At 42.3% G+C, this 20,261-nt stretch overlaps 1 protein-coding gene across 3 annotated transcripts in view; it reads left to right on the top strand.

The window, feature by feature from the left end:
* SAMD8 (sterile alpha motif domain containing 8) overlaps nt 1-12,204 on the top strand; it is a 158,883-nt gene extending 146,679 nt beyond the window's left edge. For 2 of the 3 annotated variants that reach the window (XM_073552055.1, XM_073552053.1), the window contains one exon: nt 11,299-12,204. In XM_073552055.1, the coding sequence (XP_073408156.1) occupies nt 11,299-11,603 (305 nt within the window). In that variant the 3' untranslated portion in view covers nt 11,604-12,204. The remainder of the gene's footprint in view (nt 1-11,298) is intronic. The other variant, XM_073552054.1, reaches the window with a different exon arrangement.
* The last annotated feature ends 8,057 nt before the right edge of the window (nt 12,205-20,261 follow it).

The following is a 20,261-nucleotide window of genomic DNA, read 5'->3' as shown; positions in this document are numbered from 1 at the left end:
TCATTATTGCCCTCTACTCCTCTTTGGTCAGACCTCATCTGGAATACTGTGTCCAGTTTTGGGCGCCACATTTTAAAAAAGACATCAACAAACTGGAGCAAGTTCAGAAAAGAGTGACCAGAATGGTGACCGGTTTGCAAACCCTGTCTTATAAGGAAAGCTTGCAGGATTTGGGAATGTTTAGCTTGCAAAAGAGAAGACTGAGAGGAGACTTAATAGCTGTCTACAAATATCTCAAGGGCTGTCACATTGCAGAAGGATCATCTTTATTCTCATTTGCACATGGAAAGACTAGAAGCAATGGGATAAAACCTGAATGGGAGGAGAGACAGATTAGATATTAGAAAAAACTTTTTGATAGAGTGATCAATGTGTGGAACAGGCTGCCACGAGCGGTGGTGAGTTCTCCTTCAATAGAAGTTTTCAAATAGAGGCTGGACAGACATCTGTCTGGGATGATATAGTGAATCTTGCTTTGAGCAGGGGGTTTGACCAGATGGCCCAAGAGGTCCCTTCCAACTCCACGAGTCTATGATTCTATGGCTCACTCTACCAGAGCTCTGTCTCCTGGGCCGAGAAAGACCGTGCTTCCATTGAGCAGATAAGCAGAGCTGTTACCTGGTCTTCGGTCCATACATTTTCCAAGCATTACATGCTAGACCTGATGTCGATTAAAGACTTAGACTTTGCGAGAAAAGTCTCCAGGCTATTATTCCTTCCTAACATTACTCTTGGGTACTGCTTCGGTGTGCTGTGGTGGGGGGTTATTCGACAAAATAAAATTTAGACTTACTGGTAATTCGGTTTCTAATAACCCACCATGACAACACGGGTAATTCCCTCCCTTTTGCTTATTAATTCTGCATTACTTGAATAAGGAGAAAATCTAATTAGAAGCATTCATACTCCTATGGTCCTTTATAATAACACAGAGGTGAGGATGTGGGAGGGGTTATATAACCTCTTTGGTATTTCCTGTCCCTATTAGGAAAAGGTTAACATCTTCCGGTGTGCTGTCGTGATGGGTTATTAGAAACTGAATTACCGCTTCTTCTAATTCTATTTTTTGTTTTTATTCTCTTCTTCCCCAGCAGGGCTATTTGGTGGGGGGGGCAGGCCCCCATCCTGAGAGGCTGCGGGGAGCTGTTTCCTCTCAGGATCAGACTCATCCTTGGGAGTTCCGGGGTTAGGCCTGTTTCACACATCAGTTTTAGTGTTCAGTCAAAATCCGCTAAAATGGCAGATAGCGGATCCGTTCCTGAACTGACCACAATGTTTGTCACTGGACCGTTATTTTAACGGATCCGTGAAAGGAAGAATTTTAAAGGAACCGCTGCCTGGGGAAGGAGAGAGAGTGATTTTCCAGCTGCCAGAACAGAGTTTAGGGTTAAATTTCCGGCTGAGTGAAGTCTTTCGGGCATGCACAATGAGAAGTGCGGATCCTGCTGCCCGAAAAAACGTTACATGCTCCGTTCGGGCATGTCGGCGGATGTCAAAATTTTGGCGGATCCGCAAAAAAACGGATCCAACGGATGGCCATCCGTCAAGATCTGCCGGTAATGCAACTCAATGGGAAAAAAACGGATCCGCCAAAAAAAATGGCGGATTTTGACTGATGGACAAAAACTGATGTGTGAAACAGGCCTTAGTTGAACCACCTACCTGTGAGTTTTGGGGAAGGTTGCTATACCCGTTGTACCTGTTGTGTGGATGCCCTGTTGGAATTTGTTTTGGCTAGAGCAGTTTCGACACAGAAGTGCTCATGCCTTTACCACTCATTTCGATCCTCATATGCCCACATATTTGCCTGTTATGTTTATGAACACACCTAACATAAGACAATATATGTTACTGCAAACTGAATATGTTTTACATGTTTCAAATATCACACCACTTTCCTCTCTCCTTTCCTCTACTCCGTACTGGCCCAAACTAGTCACCTCACACGGCAGACAATATTCACACCATCCCACTAATCATGGAGTCTAAACACAAATTTCAGGTAGATCATTTCAATGTCCGTGGTCTTATCTCTCCTATTCCAAGAACGCAGACGCTGACCAGATTTGGGAAGAAAAGTATTTACATACTGTTGCTCCAAGAAGCCCACTTCCAGGCAGATAAACGCCCCTCTTTTGGGAAAGCATATTATAACCAGTGGTACCAGGCTACCTCTCCTCAGAGGGGTGTCAGTTGCTTTCACTAAAGACATCCACTTTCTACTCTACGAATCTCTTGTCGATCTGGAAGGACGCTATATATTTGTGAAAGGCTTCCTGGCAGGGTCCATGGTAACACTGGGCAGTTTATACACCCCTAATAAGAAACAAATCCGTTGGATACTGTAACCACTAAATAAACCCCGAGTCTTTATGAAGGGCCATACTAGGAAGTATATAATAATAATAAGGGATTGCAAGTATGAACGTATAACCCTTAAAAAGTATGTTTATTAGAATAAATGTAAATACAAAAAAAAGTGCACAAAAAAATGTGATGGTCTCAGTGATAAAACAGACAATATATTTAATATTCTTTAACCCCTTTACCCCCAAGGCTGGTTTGCACGTTCATGACCGGGCCAATTTTTACAATTCTGACCACCCTCCTTTTATGAGGTAATAACTCTGAAACGCTTCCATGGATCCCGGTGATTCTGACATTGTTTTCTAGTGACATATTGTACTTCATGTTAGTGGTAAAATTTCTTTCGTATAACTTGCGTTTATTTGTGAAAAAAACCGGAAATTTGGCGAAAATTTTGAAAATTTTCCAATTTTTATGCCCTTAAATCACAGAGATACGGCACACAAAAAACTTAATAAGTAACATTTCCCACATGTTTACTTTACATCAGCACAATTTTGGAACCAACATTTTTTTTTTTGTTAGGAAGTTATAAGGGTTAAAAGTTAACCAGCGATTTTCTCATTTTTGCAACACCATTTTATTTTTAGGGACCGCATCACATTTGAAGTCACTTTGAGGGGTCTATATGATAGAAAATCCCCAAAAGTGACACCATTCTAAAAACTGCACCCCTCAAGGTGCTCAAAACCACATTCAATAAATGGGAAAAAGGTCTAGCCTCTCAGCTTCCGTCGCAAGAATGGTTCGCGGCCTCAAAATGGATCCACAAATTCTCTTCATGTCTCAATCACATAGAGCAATTAAAAAAGGTTCATCTGCGGTGGTACAACTCCCCTACTAAACTGGCTTCTTTTTCCCCACATATGTCACCTTTGTGCTGGAGGGGATGCAACCACAGGGGCACCTTGTGTCATATGTGGTGGTTTTGCCCTAAGTTATCTAACTTCTGGCAGGAGGTGTTCAATCTAATCCATGAGGTTACTAGTCTCCGTCTTTCCCCAAACCCAACCTTAGCGGTGCTACACATTGGCCTAGATGGGATCCCGGATCTTTTAAAAAATATCATTTCTCACATTCTCATAGCCGGCAGGTACTGTGTGGCATACAAGTGGAGGTCGGTGAGCCCCCCTACAAAAACAGAACTAATTGAGAGGACCAACCTACACTGGCTATACGAAACCAACTTGACCCCCAATCTAGAGAAGAGAACGGTGAGACTTAAACAATGGCATCCGTGGGCCACTTCCCTTTATGCAACGGCCCTCCCCCAGATACAGACACCTACACCATAAATAAATTGATTGTGCCTAAGAATGCCATGCATGTAGAGCTGCTTCCCCTTCCCCCTCCCCCCTCTCCCCGCTTCTATGTTCAAGTTGTTGTTGGAAGGGGTATTTAATGTCCCAGATTGATATTCTAATAATGGCTCGAGGTTATTCCACCTCTTGCTACTCATTGCTCCTGTTCTTGATGTTTTTGTATGAGAAGTTTGTATTTTTTCTGAAAACTCAATAAAAACCTTTATGATAAAAAAAAAAAAACCACATTCAAGAAGTTTATTAACCCTTCAGGTGCTTCATTTTTTTTTTAAACATTCAAAAAATTCTTGAACATTTAACTTTTTTTCACAAAAAAAATTACTTCAGGTCCAATTTTTTTTATTTTACCAAGGGTAACAGGAGAAATTAGACTGCAAAAGTTATTGTGCAATTTGTCCTGAGTACGCTGATACCTGATATGTGGGGGGGAACCACTGTTTCGGCGCATGACAGAGCTCAGAAGGGAAGGAGCGCCGTTTGACTTTTTCAATGCAAAATTGGCTGGAATTCAGATCGGACGCCATGTCACGTTTGGAGAGCCACTAATGTACCTAAACAGTGTACACCCCCTACAAGTGACCCCATTTTGGAAACTAGACCCCCCAAGGAACTTATATAGATATGTGGTGAGAACTTTGAACCCCCAAGGGCTTCACAGAAGTTTATAAATGTAAATCAATCAGCCGCGGAGACACCATCACATGTTTCTCAACGCAAGCAATGACTAGCCAGGTCTTTCACCGGGAAGGAACAACCACGGGAAGGGCAGTCTCCAATGAAGGAAACCACCTATGCCAAAACATGGTATCCATCCACAGACAGCTGTTTCGGAGTATTGCCCCTCATCAGTGTGGAGTAGGAAACTGGCTAGTAGGAGCAATGCCTAGTAAAAGACTATGAAAATGAGGATGAGTGACCTCATGGAGATCAACATCCAACACTGCGGAGACACCATCACATGTTTCTCAACGCAGGGATTCTAGAGCAATGCCCCCATCCCTTATGGGAAATATGCAAAAACATGTAAAGCAATCAGCCGCGGAGACACCATCACATGTTTCTCAACGCAAGCAATGACTAGCCAGGTCTTTCACCGGGAAGGAACAACCACGGGAAGGGCAGTCTCCAATGAAGGAAACCACCTATGCCAAAACATGGTATCCATCCACAGACAGCTGTTTCGGGGTATTGCCCCTCATCAGTGTGGCTGTTCCTTCCCGGTGAAAGACCTGGCTAGTCATTGCTTGCGTTGAGAAACGTGATGGTGTCTCCGCGGCTGATTGATTTACATGTTTTTGCATATATCCCATAAGGGATGGGGGCATTGCTCTAGAATCACTGCGTTGAGAAACATGTGATGGTGTCTCCGCAGTGTTGGATGTTGATCTCCATGAGGTCACTCATCCTTATTTTCATAGAAGTTTATAAATGAACAGCCGTACAATTAAAAAAATCACTTTTCCACAAAAATGATCTTTTCACCCCCAATTTTTATTTTCCCAAGGGTAACAGGACCGTAAAAGTTATTGTGCAATTTGTCCTGAGTACGCTGATACCCCATATGTGGGTGTAAACAACTATTTGGGCGCATGGCAGAGCTCGGAAGGGAAGCACCGCCATTTGACTTTTTTGGCTGGAAGTGAGATCGGACACCATGTAGCTTTTTGAAAGCCCCTCATGTACCAAAACAGTGCAAACCCCCCACAAATGACACCATTTTGGAAACTAGACCCACACACGTCGGGGCTCGGAAGGGAAGTAGTAACGTTTTGGAATGCAGACCTTGATGGAATGGTCTGCTGGTGTCATGTTGCCTTTGGAGAGCTCCTGATGTACCCAAACAGTGGAAACCCCCCACAAGTGACCCCATTTTGGAAACTAGACCACCTAAGGATCTAGATGTGTGTTGAGCACTTTGAACCTCCCAGTGCTTCACAGAAGTTTATAACGCCCGGGCGTGAAAATTAAAAAATCATATTTTTTCCCACAAACATGATCTTTCAGTCCCCAATTTTTTTATTTTCCCAAGGGTAACAGGAGAAATTGGACCCCAACAGTTGTTGTCCAATTTGTCCTGAGTACGCTGATACCTCATATGTGGGAGAAAACTACTGCATGGGCACACGTCAGGGCTCGGAAGGGAAGTAGTGACGTTTTGGAATGCAGACTTTGATGGAATGGTTTGCGGGTGTCATGTCGCGTTTGGAGAGCCTCTGATGTGCCTAAACTGTTGAAACTCCCCACAAGTGACCCCATTTTGGGAACCAGACCCCCCCCCCCCCACGGAACTTACCTAGATGTGTGGTGAGCACTTTGAACACCCAAGTGCTTCACAGAAGTTTATAACGTCCGGGCGTGAAAATAAAAAAATCATATTTTTTTCCACAAAAATGATATTTTTGCCCCCAATTTTTTATTTTCCTAAGGGTAACAGGAGAAATTGGACCCCAAAAGTTGTTTTGCAATTTGTCCTGAGTAGGCTGATACCCCACCACTGTTTGGGCGCATGACAGAGGTAGGAAGGGAAGCAGCGCCATTTGACTTTTTCAATGCAGAATTGGCTGGAATTGAGATCAGACGCCATGTTGCGTTTGTAGAGCACCTGATGTGCCCAAACAGTGGAAACTCCCCAATTCCAACTCCAACCCTAACCCCAACACTCCCCTAACCCTAATCTCAGCCCTAGCCCTAACCCTAACGGGAAAATGGAAATAAATACATTTTTTTTTTAATTTTATTATTTTTCCCTAACTAAGGGGGGTGATAACGGGGGGGTTTGATTTACTATTTATGGCGGGTTTTTATTTTTAGCAGCTGTCGCACACTAAAAGACGCTTTTTATTGTAAAAATAGTTTTTGCATCACCACATTTTGAGACCTATAATTTTTCCGTATTTTGACCCAGAGAGTCATGTGAGGTCTTATTTTTTGCGGGATGAGTTGACGCTTTTATTGGTATCATGTTCGCGCCTGTGAAATTTTTTGATCGCTTTTTATTCCGATTTTTGGGACGCAGAATCAACGAAAGCCAGCATTTCAAGAATTTCTTTTGGAGGGGTGCGTTACACCGTTCCGAGTGCGGTAAAATTGATATGGTGGTTTTATTCTTCAGGTCAGTACGGTTACAGCGATACCTCTTATGTCGTTTTTTTATGTTTTGGCGCTTTTATGCAATGAAAACAATTTTATATAAAAAATAATTATTTTTGCATCGCTTTATTCTGCGAGCTATAACTTTTTTATTTTTTCGCTGATGATGCTGTGTGGAGGCTCGTTTTTTGCGGGACAAGATGACGTTTTCAGCGGTACCATGGATATTTATATGCGTCTTTTTGATCGCGCGTTATTGCACTTTTTGTTTAGCGGTATGATAATAAATCATTATTTGCTTCTTTTTTTATTTTTATTTTTTAAGGGGTTCGCTAAAGGGGTTAACTAATGGGACCGTTTTATAGGGCGAGTCGTTATGGACGCGGCGATACCAAATATGTGTACTTTTATTGTTTTTGTTTTTTTTAATTGTTTTTACACTTTTTTTTTAACTTTATTAGGTTGTCCCAGGGGGGACATCACTGTCCTGTGACAGATCGCTGATCTGTCACATCACAGATCACTGTGACAGATGATCACTGTGACAGATGAGCGATCTGTCACAGGCATAGACGCAGACTTCCTCATGCCTGCGCTTTGCAGGCACTGAGGAAGCCAGCACCCTGCAGGCCCCCGAAGGTCCCTGTCGCCATCTTGGATTCGGGGACCTGCAGGGATGGAGCCCCCGCAGCAGCGCTGCACATTGCGCTGCTGTGGGGGGCTCAGGGAAGCACGGAGGGAGCCCCCTCCCTGCCGATGCTTCCTTTTAACCCCCGATACACCGCGATCGTGTTTGATCGCGGTGTGCAAGGGGTTAACGTGTCGGGGCGGTCCGTGACCGCCCCTGACACACAGTGCCGAGTGTCAGCTGTGACAATCAGCTGACACCCGGCCGCGATCAGCTGCGCTCCCCCCGTGAGCGCAGCTGATCGCGCTAGACGTACTCTCCTGTCCATGGGCATAGGGTCCCATGGACGGGATAGTACGTCTGATGTCAGAAAGGGGTTAACTAGTCCACCAGCTTGTTTCCCTGACGGTCAAGCTCGCATAGTGGGCTAGGTCAGGGACTTACCTCAACTACTGCTCGACTATGTGATAGTTTCTACTGTATGTTACCCGGAATGAACAAAATGAGTACTTCACTACCAAACCATAAGTTACAGTAGGTGAAATATAAGCCCTTCCTTCCCCCATCTACACCCATATTCCAGTACCACTTGCCCTCACCCTCAAGTTGTTCTACTAGGTCCCCTTACGCTCCCCTTTTCTCAAGTGTTATTTTTCTTTTGTATATCTAACGACCACCTTTAACATGAGTAATGAGGAAAACTTTCTGTTATGCCATACAGTGCTCATGTTGTTAAGCAATCTCTTGGTTGTATTAAAGGGTTGCTCTTTAGCATAGCTCCTAGTTCGTCTTCATTAAGCACCTTTAATCCTGTTTATTTTCACAACTAATGTTTGACCTTTACCGTACCACTTATAAATGCACATGTCTTTTCCGTAATAAATAAAACATTGGAAAAAACTAAAGATATACAGTGGCTTGCGAAAGTAGGTACCCTTTTGGCTTTTTACGTATTTAGCTACAGTACAACATGTGTTCAAATATTTTTGGAATCTGATTTGTGTGTGATGCACCAGCACTAAATAGTTTTAGTGAAGTGAGAAAAATATAAGCATAAATTAAATTTATGGGATCTAATAACTAAAGATTGGTATGTATAGTCACCCCTTTTGCTATGAAGCCCTTAAAAATGTCTGGTGCAAGCAATTACCTTCTTAAGTCACAGGCTTAGTGAAGGGATGTCCACCTGTATGCAGTCTAGGTATCACTTGGTCTGCCAATATAAACACACCTTTCTGAAAAGCTGCATAGGCTGCACACCAATAGCAAAGGGCACCACTAACCAAACAACACCATGAAGACCAAGGAGATCTAGTTGTTAGTCTGGGTTTGGTTTAAAAAAATAAATATCCCGATCTCTGACGATCCCCTGGAGTACCATCAAATCCATTATCAAATAAAAAGAATATGGTACCACAACAAACCTGGAAAGTGAGGGCCGACCACCAAAACTCTCAGGCAATGAGAACATTAATCGGAGAGGAAGCAGAGACAAAGGTAACCCTGCAGTAGCTGCCTAGTTCCCAAGCTGAGACTGGAGTATCTGTCGACACAACCACACTTAGCTGTACACTCCATAACCTTTACTTACACACAAAAATTGTAAGGCTCATTTTGAGTTTTCTAAAAGACATGTGGGAGACTCCACAAAAATATGGAGGAAGGTGCTATAGTCAGATGAGATTAAAATTAAACTTTTTGGTCACCAAAAAGTAAACGCTGTCTTTTGCCAAACCAACACAGCTCATCACCCCAAGAACACCTTTCCCCACAGTGAAACATGGTGGTGGCAGCATCATGGTGTGCAGGGACAGGAAAAATGGTCTTGAGTCGAAGGGGAATATGGATTGTGCGAAATACAGGGATATTCTTGAGAAAAACCTGTTTGTCCATCAGTGATTTAAGACTGGAATGGAGGTTGATCTTCCAACAAGACAGTGACCCAAATCATATTTCTAAAGCAACACTTGAGTGGTTTAAGGAGAAATATGTAAATGTTTTGGAGTGCTCTAGTTAAAGCCCAGACTTTAATCCAATTGAGAATCTATGGTCAGACTTGAAGATTGCTGTTCACCAGAGGAAACCATCTAACTTTAAGGAGCTGGAGCAGATTTGCCTTGAGGAATGGGTAAAAATCTCAGTGGCAAGATGTGGAAAGCTCATAGAGACTTATCCAAAGTGACTTGCAGCTATAAGTGCTGCAAAAAAGAGACCTCACAAAGTACTGACTTTAGGGGGGGGGTGAATAGTAAAGCACACTGCAGTTTTCAGTTATTTTGTCCTATTTGTTATTTGCTTCCAGTTGTAGGCATGTTCTTTACATGAACTGATGAAAACCCTAAAAAAAAATTAGTGAAATTCCAGGTTGTGAGGTAGCAAAACATGGAAAATGCCAAGGTGGGTGAATGCTTTTGCAAGCCATGGTAGAGATATGTACTGTATATCTAAAGGTGGAACATACCCACTGCTTACACAAAAGCAGCATTCAATTTTTGTCATCTGCATATGGAATGCATTATGATTTGCTATTGGACTGAGTCTTAAAACTGATCAGTTTTCAGTGTTTTCAAGCTGTTTGATACATTTGGGACACCTAATGACTGTCTAATCTTAGTTTATCCTACCTGTTTGTTGGCTTACTTTAAAGGCATACATTTACACACAAATGTAGGTGTATTTTTTTGCATATGTTAGCTACACTCCTTCCACAAAGTCATGCCTTTTTTTTCACCAAAGCCGTGACTGCTTGTTGGAAAAGATGCAGAAAGTATGAAAGCACACAATATCAGCAGGTCATACAAGACGTCAGCATAAAAAAATTCTACAAATATGCTGACATATGTTTCTGTAGACAGATCTGTGTGTGGCTGTGCTTTAGTTTTTGCTTGGATAAGCTGTAATTTTCATTGGCTCCATTTTTGGTTACATACAATGCCTTTAGCCTGAACTTTTTGCAGGATGGTATAGGAAGATAAGTTGATGTCATTGTTCCTGACCTCACTGGTCACCTCACCTTCTTAGACACCTATCAGAGCTTAAAGGGAATCTGTCAGCAGGTGTTTGCTATGTAATCTGAAGACTGCATTAGGTAGGGGTTAAAACGCAGATTTCGGCAATGTTTCTCTTACATTTTGTTTGCTTACAATGATTGTTTTAGCACCAGTTGGTTTTCATTGCTGATTGAGCCCTGGTCCCACTCACCCTCTTGTGTGATAGGCACCTCACTGGCGTGGGCAGGGTTACCTTTGCTTAGTGATACATACGGTAGTTGGATTTAGCTTCTCTGTCTACATCGGCTACTCTCAGAAGAGGAAGCAAAAATTGCTGGCAGATTCCCTAAATAGGAGAACATGTGTCAGGTCCCCTGACTGTCCCTAACTACTACTATATCTCTATGGGTCCAGATTCCTTTTTAAGCTAGTTTTTTGGTTTTTAAAACCCCTTGCTACGAGCTACAGTTTATTTAAAAAAGAAAAATCGCATTTCTTTACTCACTCTCCCTTTGTCCAGCATTGAGTCTTTGCCTCTCTCTGCAGTGTTGAAGTCATGACAGCAGCACTGCCTAGAATCAGTCAGAGCCTGAGTGGGTGGCATGAGCTGTCTATCTCATAGAATGTGTCAGTGATGCAAATACCAGACATGGGGAGCAGTGGTAAAGACTTGGCGCTGAACCCTGGGAGGGGAAGTACAACACAGTTTTTCATTATTGTATTTTTAACAAACTGCAGCTGGGAAAACCTCTTTAATCTGTTCATGTGTTTACATTGCTGTATTCTGTATTGCTGAGCTTTTATTCTGCAGCGTTGCCTATATTAATTAACTCAGAATCAAAATGTATGGTGGCGTTAAGAGAATGTTCTTGAGTATAATTAGCAATCTTTTTTATTTTAGACAGTCCTCGGAACTGGAACTTCTTGCATACACTTTCCTGGGTCCTCAACCTATTTGGCATTTTCTTCATCTTGGCTGCCCATGAACATTATTCCATTGACGTCTTCATTGCATTTTATATCACCACAAGACTCTTCCTCTATTACCACACTTTGGCAAATACACGTGCTTACCAACAAAGCCGACGGGCACGAATCTGGTTCCCCATGTTCTCCTTCTTTGAATGCAATGTGAAAGGACCTGTGCCTAATGAGTACTGCTGGCCTTTCTCCAGGCCTGTATTTCTAAAGAACTTATTCAGTTAATTTATTTATTTGTGTATGTATACTAAGTCTGAAGCACCCATACTGTCTGCAGAACCATTATGGAAGGGGAATGTTTTTCATTAACTATTTGTAGAAGAATTGCACATACATGTAAAAGCATCTGTATCTTAAAGGGAACTTGTCACCAAGTTTGGCCGATATGAGTCGCGGCCACCACTATTCACGGCTGATATACCGCATTCTATAATGCTGTATATAAACCCCCAATCGGACCTGTAAGAGAAGAAAAATAACTTCTTATACTCGCCTGCAGGGCAGTCCGGTCAGAGGGGTGTCTCTCTGCTTAGTCTGGCACCTCCCATCTTCTTGCAGTGAAGTCCATCTTTTTGGTGCATGTGGATGACGTGTCCCTACGTCATTCACAGAAGTCTCCTCAGCGTCGCAATTGTGCACAGGCATACTTCTATGTCCTGTTGAGGGCAGAGCAAAGTACTTCATTCAGTGCACATGTGCCGGGAAAGGTCAGAGAAGCTCCATTGCTTGCCAACTGCTGTACTTTAATCTGCCTTCAAGAGCGAGATGCCAAGGAGACTTCTGTGGATGACACAGGGAAGCGTCATCCACACACACCAAGAAGGAGGATGGCATTGCAAGAAGATGGGAAGTGCCAGACCAAGAAGAGCGACACCCCTTGGACCGGACCACCCTGCTGGTAAGTATAATAAGTTATTTTTCTTGACTGTTTGGGTTGGAGGCATATATACAGCTTTATAGAATGCCGTTTATCAGCCCTGAAAGGTGGAGGCCGTAACTCGTATCGGCCAAACCTGGTGACAGGTTCCCTTTAACAGTAAACTTACAGTGTAATGGCAAACTTACCAGTGCACAAAAACAGAACAGCCGTATAAGTAAACTTGGCTTTGGTAGTTTTAAGTGTAAAAATACCATATGTGTAAGACTTACCATAAACTATATGTATCATATATTGAAAAAGAGCTACAAGTTATAAAATAGTCTAAAGCTGTAAAATCATGGAAAAGCAGATACCTTTAGGTCACGTGCACTCGTTCAGTATTTTACCTCAATATTTGTAAATTAAAACCAGGAGTGGGTGATAAATGTAGAAGAGGTGACGTGTTTCTATTATACTTTTCCTCTGATTGTTCTGCTCCTGATTTTGGCTTATAAATACTGATGTAAAAAACTGACAGAATACTCAACATGAGCACGTGGCCTTAATGTTTCCACTTTTTTTTCAAAACTTTGTTGATGTAGAAAAATAGTGAAAGGTCCAATAACTTTTGTGTTGGTGTAAATAATCCATTCTAGATCAGTGATTAATGTTCAAATTAGTTCTTTACATTAATGCAAAATATGGTTTTAATATTGGACATTACCATCAGCCGATGGCAAGGTTAAGTCAAAAGTGGGTTAACATTTAGTTTTAATATTTTTACTTATGTAGGTGCCATGTTAACTGCAATTACACATTCTGTTGTATTTATTTAATGGCTTTCCAATTTGTTTTCTGTCATCTACACTGTCCTTTTCCATCTTGACTATGTTCTCTTTACATGTCAGTATTTTGCATCGATATTTGTAAGTCATAGCAAGGAGTGAAAACAAGAAATTACCATGGAAAAATTTTCTTCACCATATGGACACACTCCCATTTATGACTTAAAGGGAACCTGTTGGCAGGATTGTGCTCAGTAACCTACAGACAGTGTCAGGACAGCGCCGTTTTACTGATTAAAATGATACCTGTGATGAAATCCGTCTTGTGGTTGTTTATTCTGTATTTGTTTTCAGTTGATAATATTCTCGTGCTTCGGGGCGACCTGTTGGGGTGGGGGGGTATGTGGTTCTCTGCTTATTTATGTGTATGGCTTCTGACAGGTCACTGATCCCCCTATTATACATACTGAATATAATCTGGTTTGAAAGCAAAAATCACATTCTTCGGGAAGGTGCTGGCGCCTGTGCTGTAACATGATACAGTACATAATATGCATAATTTCATTTTATGTAGACATATGCTTTTGTTAAAAAAAAATGTTGTTAATCAAAAGCTGCGCCTGCACAGTAGCATCGATAAATGCTACTGCGCAGGCGCTGTCTCCATCATTTTTGCAGAGAAAAAAAAAAATTGGGCATCATCAAGATGGCGCCGACAGCGCCTGCACCGTAACATCTATCAGAAGCACCATCTTGATGCAGCCTAATTTTTTTTTTTTTACTCTAGCAAAATGGCAGCAGTGCCTGCTCAATAGCATCTATCAGAACGCAATAGATGTTACTGCACAGGCACCACTGCCGGCTCCCATTTTGATTAAGATTTTTTTTTCCCCCAAACAAAAATGTCTAAATAAACCGAAAATATGCGGATTTCATCAGCCAAGGTATCATTTTAATCAGTATAATGGCACCGACCTGACACTGTCTGTAGGTTACTAAGCAAAATCCTGATGACAGGCATGCTTTAAAAATACTTATGTATAATAGTCATGTGACAAGTGGCCTCTGTACTTTGTCTTTTTGTCACTGATTTTTTTTCAAATGTGCATGTGTACATGCTGCCAAAAGAATCCGTACAGAAAACCAGTAACGAGTATGGTACGAAGAAAGTGAATGTTGCACAAACCCTCACACACACTAAACCTATATGGATTTGAGGGCATTCAACGGGTTTTTAAATCTGCAAGCAAATATGTTTGGAGTGCTGAGTGCAAATTCTTTCAAACACATCCGATTTTGATGGGAATTTAAGGCAATTTCTCGTCCAAAATATCTACAGTATGTGCAAAAGATTAAGGCCATGTTTCCACATAGTGTAAATGCTGCTTTATTTCTGCTGGCGTTTTTTTGTTCTGAAAATCTTTTTTGTTCAACCGTTCAAAGTGGATGTGACTTTATGAATACTCATGCCGCACTGAGCGTGTTACTCAACTGTGCTTTTTCTCTATAAAATTCAGAGGAGCTGAAAAAACGGTTGTAACACCACAGTTGTGTTTTTAAGTGCAGAATTCCAGTGTTTATATACTGAAAAAAATGCAAAAAAACGATCCTTCAAATCTGCTACAAATAGGAGAGATTGCTAATTCAAATCTTAGTGAAGACACTTGCAAAAAAAAAAAGCGGCTTTATGCTACGTGAAGTTCTGGCCTTAAAATTCCATTTTGTTCTTAAGTATTTTCTATGCCATATTAAAAAGCACAATGGTACTTTTACTGCTATATAACTGTTGTAAAGCTGAACTTTTAGGGGAGTGTTCCCATCTCCAAGCTCCTATCCCAATATGTAGTAGGTGTAATAATAATATTAGCAAATACCTGCACATGAGGAAAAAGACATAGCAAATCTATAATACATTTCTAATTGGAGGGATTTGCTAATATTATTACACCTACTACATATTGGGATAGGAGCTTGGAGATGGGAACACCCTTTTAAAGCTCCTACGTAATCAGTAAGATGTAAACCTTTTGGAGACTGCTTTTGTATTGCGGTCCATCATAAGATATTCTCTAAGTACTACCTCTTCTCATCATAAGAGATTTCTATTTGGCTTCTGTTCTGTCGAGTAATTCTAATTACTGTGAATTTTTATTTCATACAATGCATCATGCTAATCTGCTGATGCGCATGATGCGACCTATATGAAGAAAAGCATGGATTATTTCTATGAAATTTGATCTGATGTGAATGTATCAGAGTGCACATTATCGTAGCAAATGATAGCCCCTTAATTTGGGTAAACAGATGTGTATGCCATTAACATGCCTGCCAATTTGCTGATTAGTAGCAATGATCTGAATAGTTTACGTGTGAAAAGCATTAACCTGTTATTGACAGTATTTGATTTAGGTTCTTGTTCATTTCACGTCACTGCTGACTACAACACAGGACTGTATCCGTTACCCAGAAATTAAATGGGATGTGTGTATTGTTTACATTTCTGTGGAAAAGTATTAAACCTGAGACTGACGCCATCATTTTGTCTTGGTGTTTTACTTATCATACAATACTGTACAGCTTGAAATGTTTTAAGAGAATTTCATAAAAAATACCTATTGTATAGATCAGGTTTTTCAGTCAAATTCATTTTTGAAGAACAAAAAAAGTGACAGATATTAAAAATGAGTATTCTTGCAGTTTTCGCACTGGCCACTGAGCCTTTTTTTAAACTAACATCTTGTTTCATGAAATCTACATGTACAGTCATGGCCAAAAGTTTTGAGAATGACACAAATATTAATTTTTACAAAGTCTACTGCTTCATTTTTTCTAATGGCAATTTGCATATACTCCAGAATGTTATAAAGAGTGATCAGCTTAACAGCAATTACTTGCAAAGTCAATATTTGCCTAGAAAATGAACTTTATCCCCCAAAACACATTTCAACATCATTGCAGCCCTGCCTTAAAAGGACCAGCTAACATCGTTTCAGTGATTGATCTCCAGCCCTGTCCTCATCAACACCCACACCTGTGTTAATGGAGCAATCTGTCATGATTAAGTAAGAATGACACCACTGGACACTTTAAAAGGAGGCTGGTGCTTGGCATCATTGTTTCTCTTCTGTTAACCATGGTTATCTCTAAAGAAACATGTGCAGTCATCATTGCACTGCACAAAAATGGCCTAACAGGGAAGAGTATCGCAGCTAGAAAGATTGCACCTCAGTCAACAATCTATCGCATCATCAAGAACTTCAAGGAGAGAGGTTCCCTTGTTGCCAAAAAGGCTCCAGGGCGCCCAAGAAAGACCAGCAAGCGCCAGGACCGTCTCTTAAAAGTGTTTCAGCTGCGGGATCGGGCTACCAGCAGTGCAGAGCTTGCTCAGGAATGGCAGCAGGCAGGTGTGAGTGCATCTGCACGCACTGTGAGGCGGAGACTCTTGGAGCAAGGCCTGGTCTCAAGGAGGGCAGCAAAGAAGCCACTTCTCTCCAGGAAAAACATCACGGACAGACTGATATTCTGCAAGAGGTACAGGGAGTGGACTGCTGAGGACTGGGGTAAAGTCATTTTCTCTGATGAATCCCCTTTTCGATTGTTTGGGACATCTGGAAAACGGCTTATTCGGAGAAGACCAGGTGAGCACTACCACCAGACTTGTCTCATGCAAAAGGTCAAGCATCCTGAAACCATTCATGTGTGGGGTTGCTTCTCAGCCAAGGGAATGGGCTCTCTCGGTCTTGCCTAAAAACAGCCATGAATAAAGAATGGTACCAGAATGTCCTCCAAGAGCAACTTCTCCCAACCGTCTAAGAGCAGTTTGGCGATCAACAATGCCTTTTTCAACATGATGGAGCACCTTGCCATAAAGCAAAGGTGATAACTAAATGGCTCAGGGAACAAAACATAGAGATTTTGGGACCATGGCCTGGAAACTCCCCAGATCTTAATCCCATTGAGAACTTGTGGTAAATCATCAAGAGACGGGTGGACAAACAAAAACCTTCAAATTCAGACAAAATAAAAGCATTGATTTTGCAAGAATGGACTGCTATCAGTCAGGATTTAATCCAGAAGTTGATTGAGAGCATGCCTGGGAGAATTGCTGAGGTCCTGAAGAAGAAGGGTCAAAACTGCAAATATTGACTTGCTGCATTAACTCATTCTAACTGTCAATATAACCTTTTGCTACTCATAATGATTGCAATTATATTTCTGTATGTGATAAAAACATCTGACAAACACACATAAAAACCAGAGGCCAGCAGATCATGTGAAAATATAATATTTGAGTCATTCTCAAAACTTTTGGCCATGACTGTACATTAGCCACACTGGTAGGATCCCTATCTTTTGTATTAAAGCACCTAATGAGCCTAAACAAAGGTGATTGTGAAGAGAGGGGAGGAATGGGTCAACTGTGATAGCGCATATTGTGATTGGTTGATCCTTTATCAGCTGTATATAAAAGTCTGATCAGTCATTCTAATCCCTTCTTGGATAATATGGAGCGTTGCTGAAAATCTTCCTGAAAGGATGAGAATTCTGGGTCTAAAAAAACATGTGAAAACTTTAAAGATGAGGGGGCGTGGTGTAGCAATGGCATGGGACAGGAGCATGGTGTGAGAGCTCCTGCTGCTCACATGGCGGAAACCAGCATCTGATGGAATAAAAGCACCTGGGGAGAGCTCTGTAGCACGGCATCACATCTATAAGGCTGGGAGGAATGGAGGACGGATGCCACTAATGCCTCAGTCCGGAGGTGAGTCACTGAAGATCCATGCCAGGAGATAAGCTATGAGGCTGCAGGGACCCCCACAGAGGAGCACAGTGTCACTGATAAGGGGAGAAGATGCTGACACCCTTAGCACTTATTATTTATTCATATAGCACCATTGATTCCATGATGCTGTACATGAGGAGTTCCATACAAATTACAGATAACACTTACAGTAAACTAACAATGACAGACTGATAGAGAGCGGAGAGGACCCTGCCCTTTCAGGCTTAGGCTGGTTTCACATTTGCGTTTTTTAGCGCTGGAAAAAAACGCTAACCTGCGCATGCGTTTTTTCCCCTATATTTAACATGGGTGCGCATACCTGCGCGCTTGTAAGCGCATGTATGCGATTTTCATGCGCTGCGTTTTTTTGGGGTGTGCGATTGGATTTTCCAGACGCATCATGTTGCATTTTTTGGCCCTGCAAAAAAGCGCATGCGCACATATGCGCACGTTTTGCGCTAAAAATGGCCATTATAGCCTATGGATGCGCATATGTGCGCACTGGCATGCTCATGTAAGCGTTTTTTTGCATATGCGTTTTTTTTTTTTAACCATGGAATTTAGGGGTTTGGGTTAGAGTTAGGGTTAGTTAAGGGGGTTTAGGGTCAGGGTTAGGGTTGGGTTTTGGGTCAGGGTTAGGGTTAAGTATGGTTTGGTTAAGGGTTAGGGTCAGGGTTAGGGTCAGGATTAGGGTTAAGTATGGTTTTGTTAAGGGTTAGGGTCAGGGTTAGGGTTAGGGTCAGGATTAGGGTCAGGGTTGGGTTTTGGGTCAGGGTTAGGGTTAAGTATGGTTTGGTTAAGGGTTAGGGTCAGGATTAGGGTTAAGTATGGTTTGGTTAAGGGTCAGGGTCAGGGTTAGGGTCAGGGTTAGGGTTAAGTATGGTTTTGTTAAGGGTCAGGGTTAGGGTCAGGATTAGGGTTAAGTATGGTTTTGTTAAGGGTTAGGGTCAGGGTTAGGGTCAGGGTTAGGGTTAGTTAGGGTTTAGGGTTTGGGTTAGGGTTAAGTATGATTTGGTTAAGGGTTAGGGTCAGGGTTAGGGTCAGGGTTAGGGTCAGGATTAGGGTTAAGTATGGTTTTGTTAAGGATTAGGGTCAGGGTTAGGGTCAGGATTAGGGTTAAGTATGGTTTTGTTAAGGGTTAGGGTCAGGGTTAGGGTTAGTAAAGTCATGGTTTGGGTAGTGTGAGGGGCCACCTAAAAATGTTGGAAGCAAACGCGGTAAAAACGCGCTAAAAACGCTGCGTTTTTTTCATGCATGCTCATAAAAATGCTTGAAAAAAACGCAGCAGTTGTATGCTTATGTATGCGTTTTTTCAATGCGTTTTTTTGCGGGAAAAACGCGCTGCAAAAAAAAGCAAGTGTGAAACTAGCCTTAGAGTCCCGTTTCACTTAGCGGCGCACCAGCAATCCCGACAGCGATACGACCTGGTACGGATCTCTGTTGTGTCGCTAAATGGTCGCTAGTAAGCTGCCAATCAGGCAGATCTCTTCAGTGACGCAGCAACAATCCGGTGATCCGTATAATGACCTTGGCGGTCGTTGGTACCTTGTCACACAGCAGCTTTTCTGACTTCCCACCTGCATCCCTGAGTTCTGCGTCGCCAACGAGGTCGCTCGTCGGGGTCAAACAGCGATGCACGCTGGCCAGCGGGACACAGACGATGAAAAAATAGCCCAGGACATTCGAGCACGATCAGCGATATCCAGCGGGGGGCCGGTCGCCGCTGGGTGTCACATGTAGCGAGATCGCTGTTGCGTCACAAAATCGGTGACTCTTCCGCGATCTCGCTATGTGAGGCGGGGGCTTTACATTCTACAGGATGGTGGATTGCAGCAGTTTCAGTGTTGGTTGAGGCGATATCTCTGGTAGTGGGGAGGATGTAGTGGGGTCATTGCAGGCTGAAAGCTTTCTTGAAAAGGTGGGTTTTCAGGTTCCGTCTGAAGGATCCGAATGTGGTTGATAGTCGAACATATTGGGGCAAAGAATTCCAGAGGATGGGGGATATTCTAGAGAAGTCTTTGGAGGTGGTTGGGTGAGGAGCGAATAAATTTGGAGGAGAGAAGGAGGTCTTGGGAGGATGAGTGATTACGTGAGGGAGGGTATTGGGAGATTAGTTCAGAGACATATGGGGGAGACAGGTTATAGATGGCCTTGTAGATCAGTAATTTGAACTGGATACGCTGAGGGAATGGGAGCCAGTGAAGAGATTTGCAGAGGGGAGAAGCAAGGAGAGAGATGAATTAGCAGAGTTAAGGATGTTGCAGTAGTCGAGGCGGGAGATGATGAGGGCATGCACAAGCATTTTAGAAGATTGAGGGTTGAGGAAAGTACGGATTCTGGAAATATGGAAATATTTTTGAGTTTGAGGCGACAGGAGGTAGAGCTTGGATGTGCGGTTTGAAGGACAGGGCAGAGTCAAGGGTTACTCCGAGGCAGCGGACTTCCGGTACAGGGGA

This window comes from Dendrobates tinctorius, unplaced genomic scaffold (assembly GCF_039654945.1).
Source record: "Dendrobates tinctorius isolate UK_male_01 unplaced genomic scaffold, ASM3965494v1 ptg000184l, whole genome shotgun sequence".
Lineage (NCBI taxonomy): Eukaryota > Metazoa > Chordata > Amphibia > Anura > Dendrobatidae > Dendrobates > Dendrobates tinctorius.
This window is presented reverse-complemented; position numbering and strand designations above follow the sequence as displayed.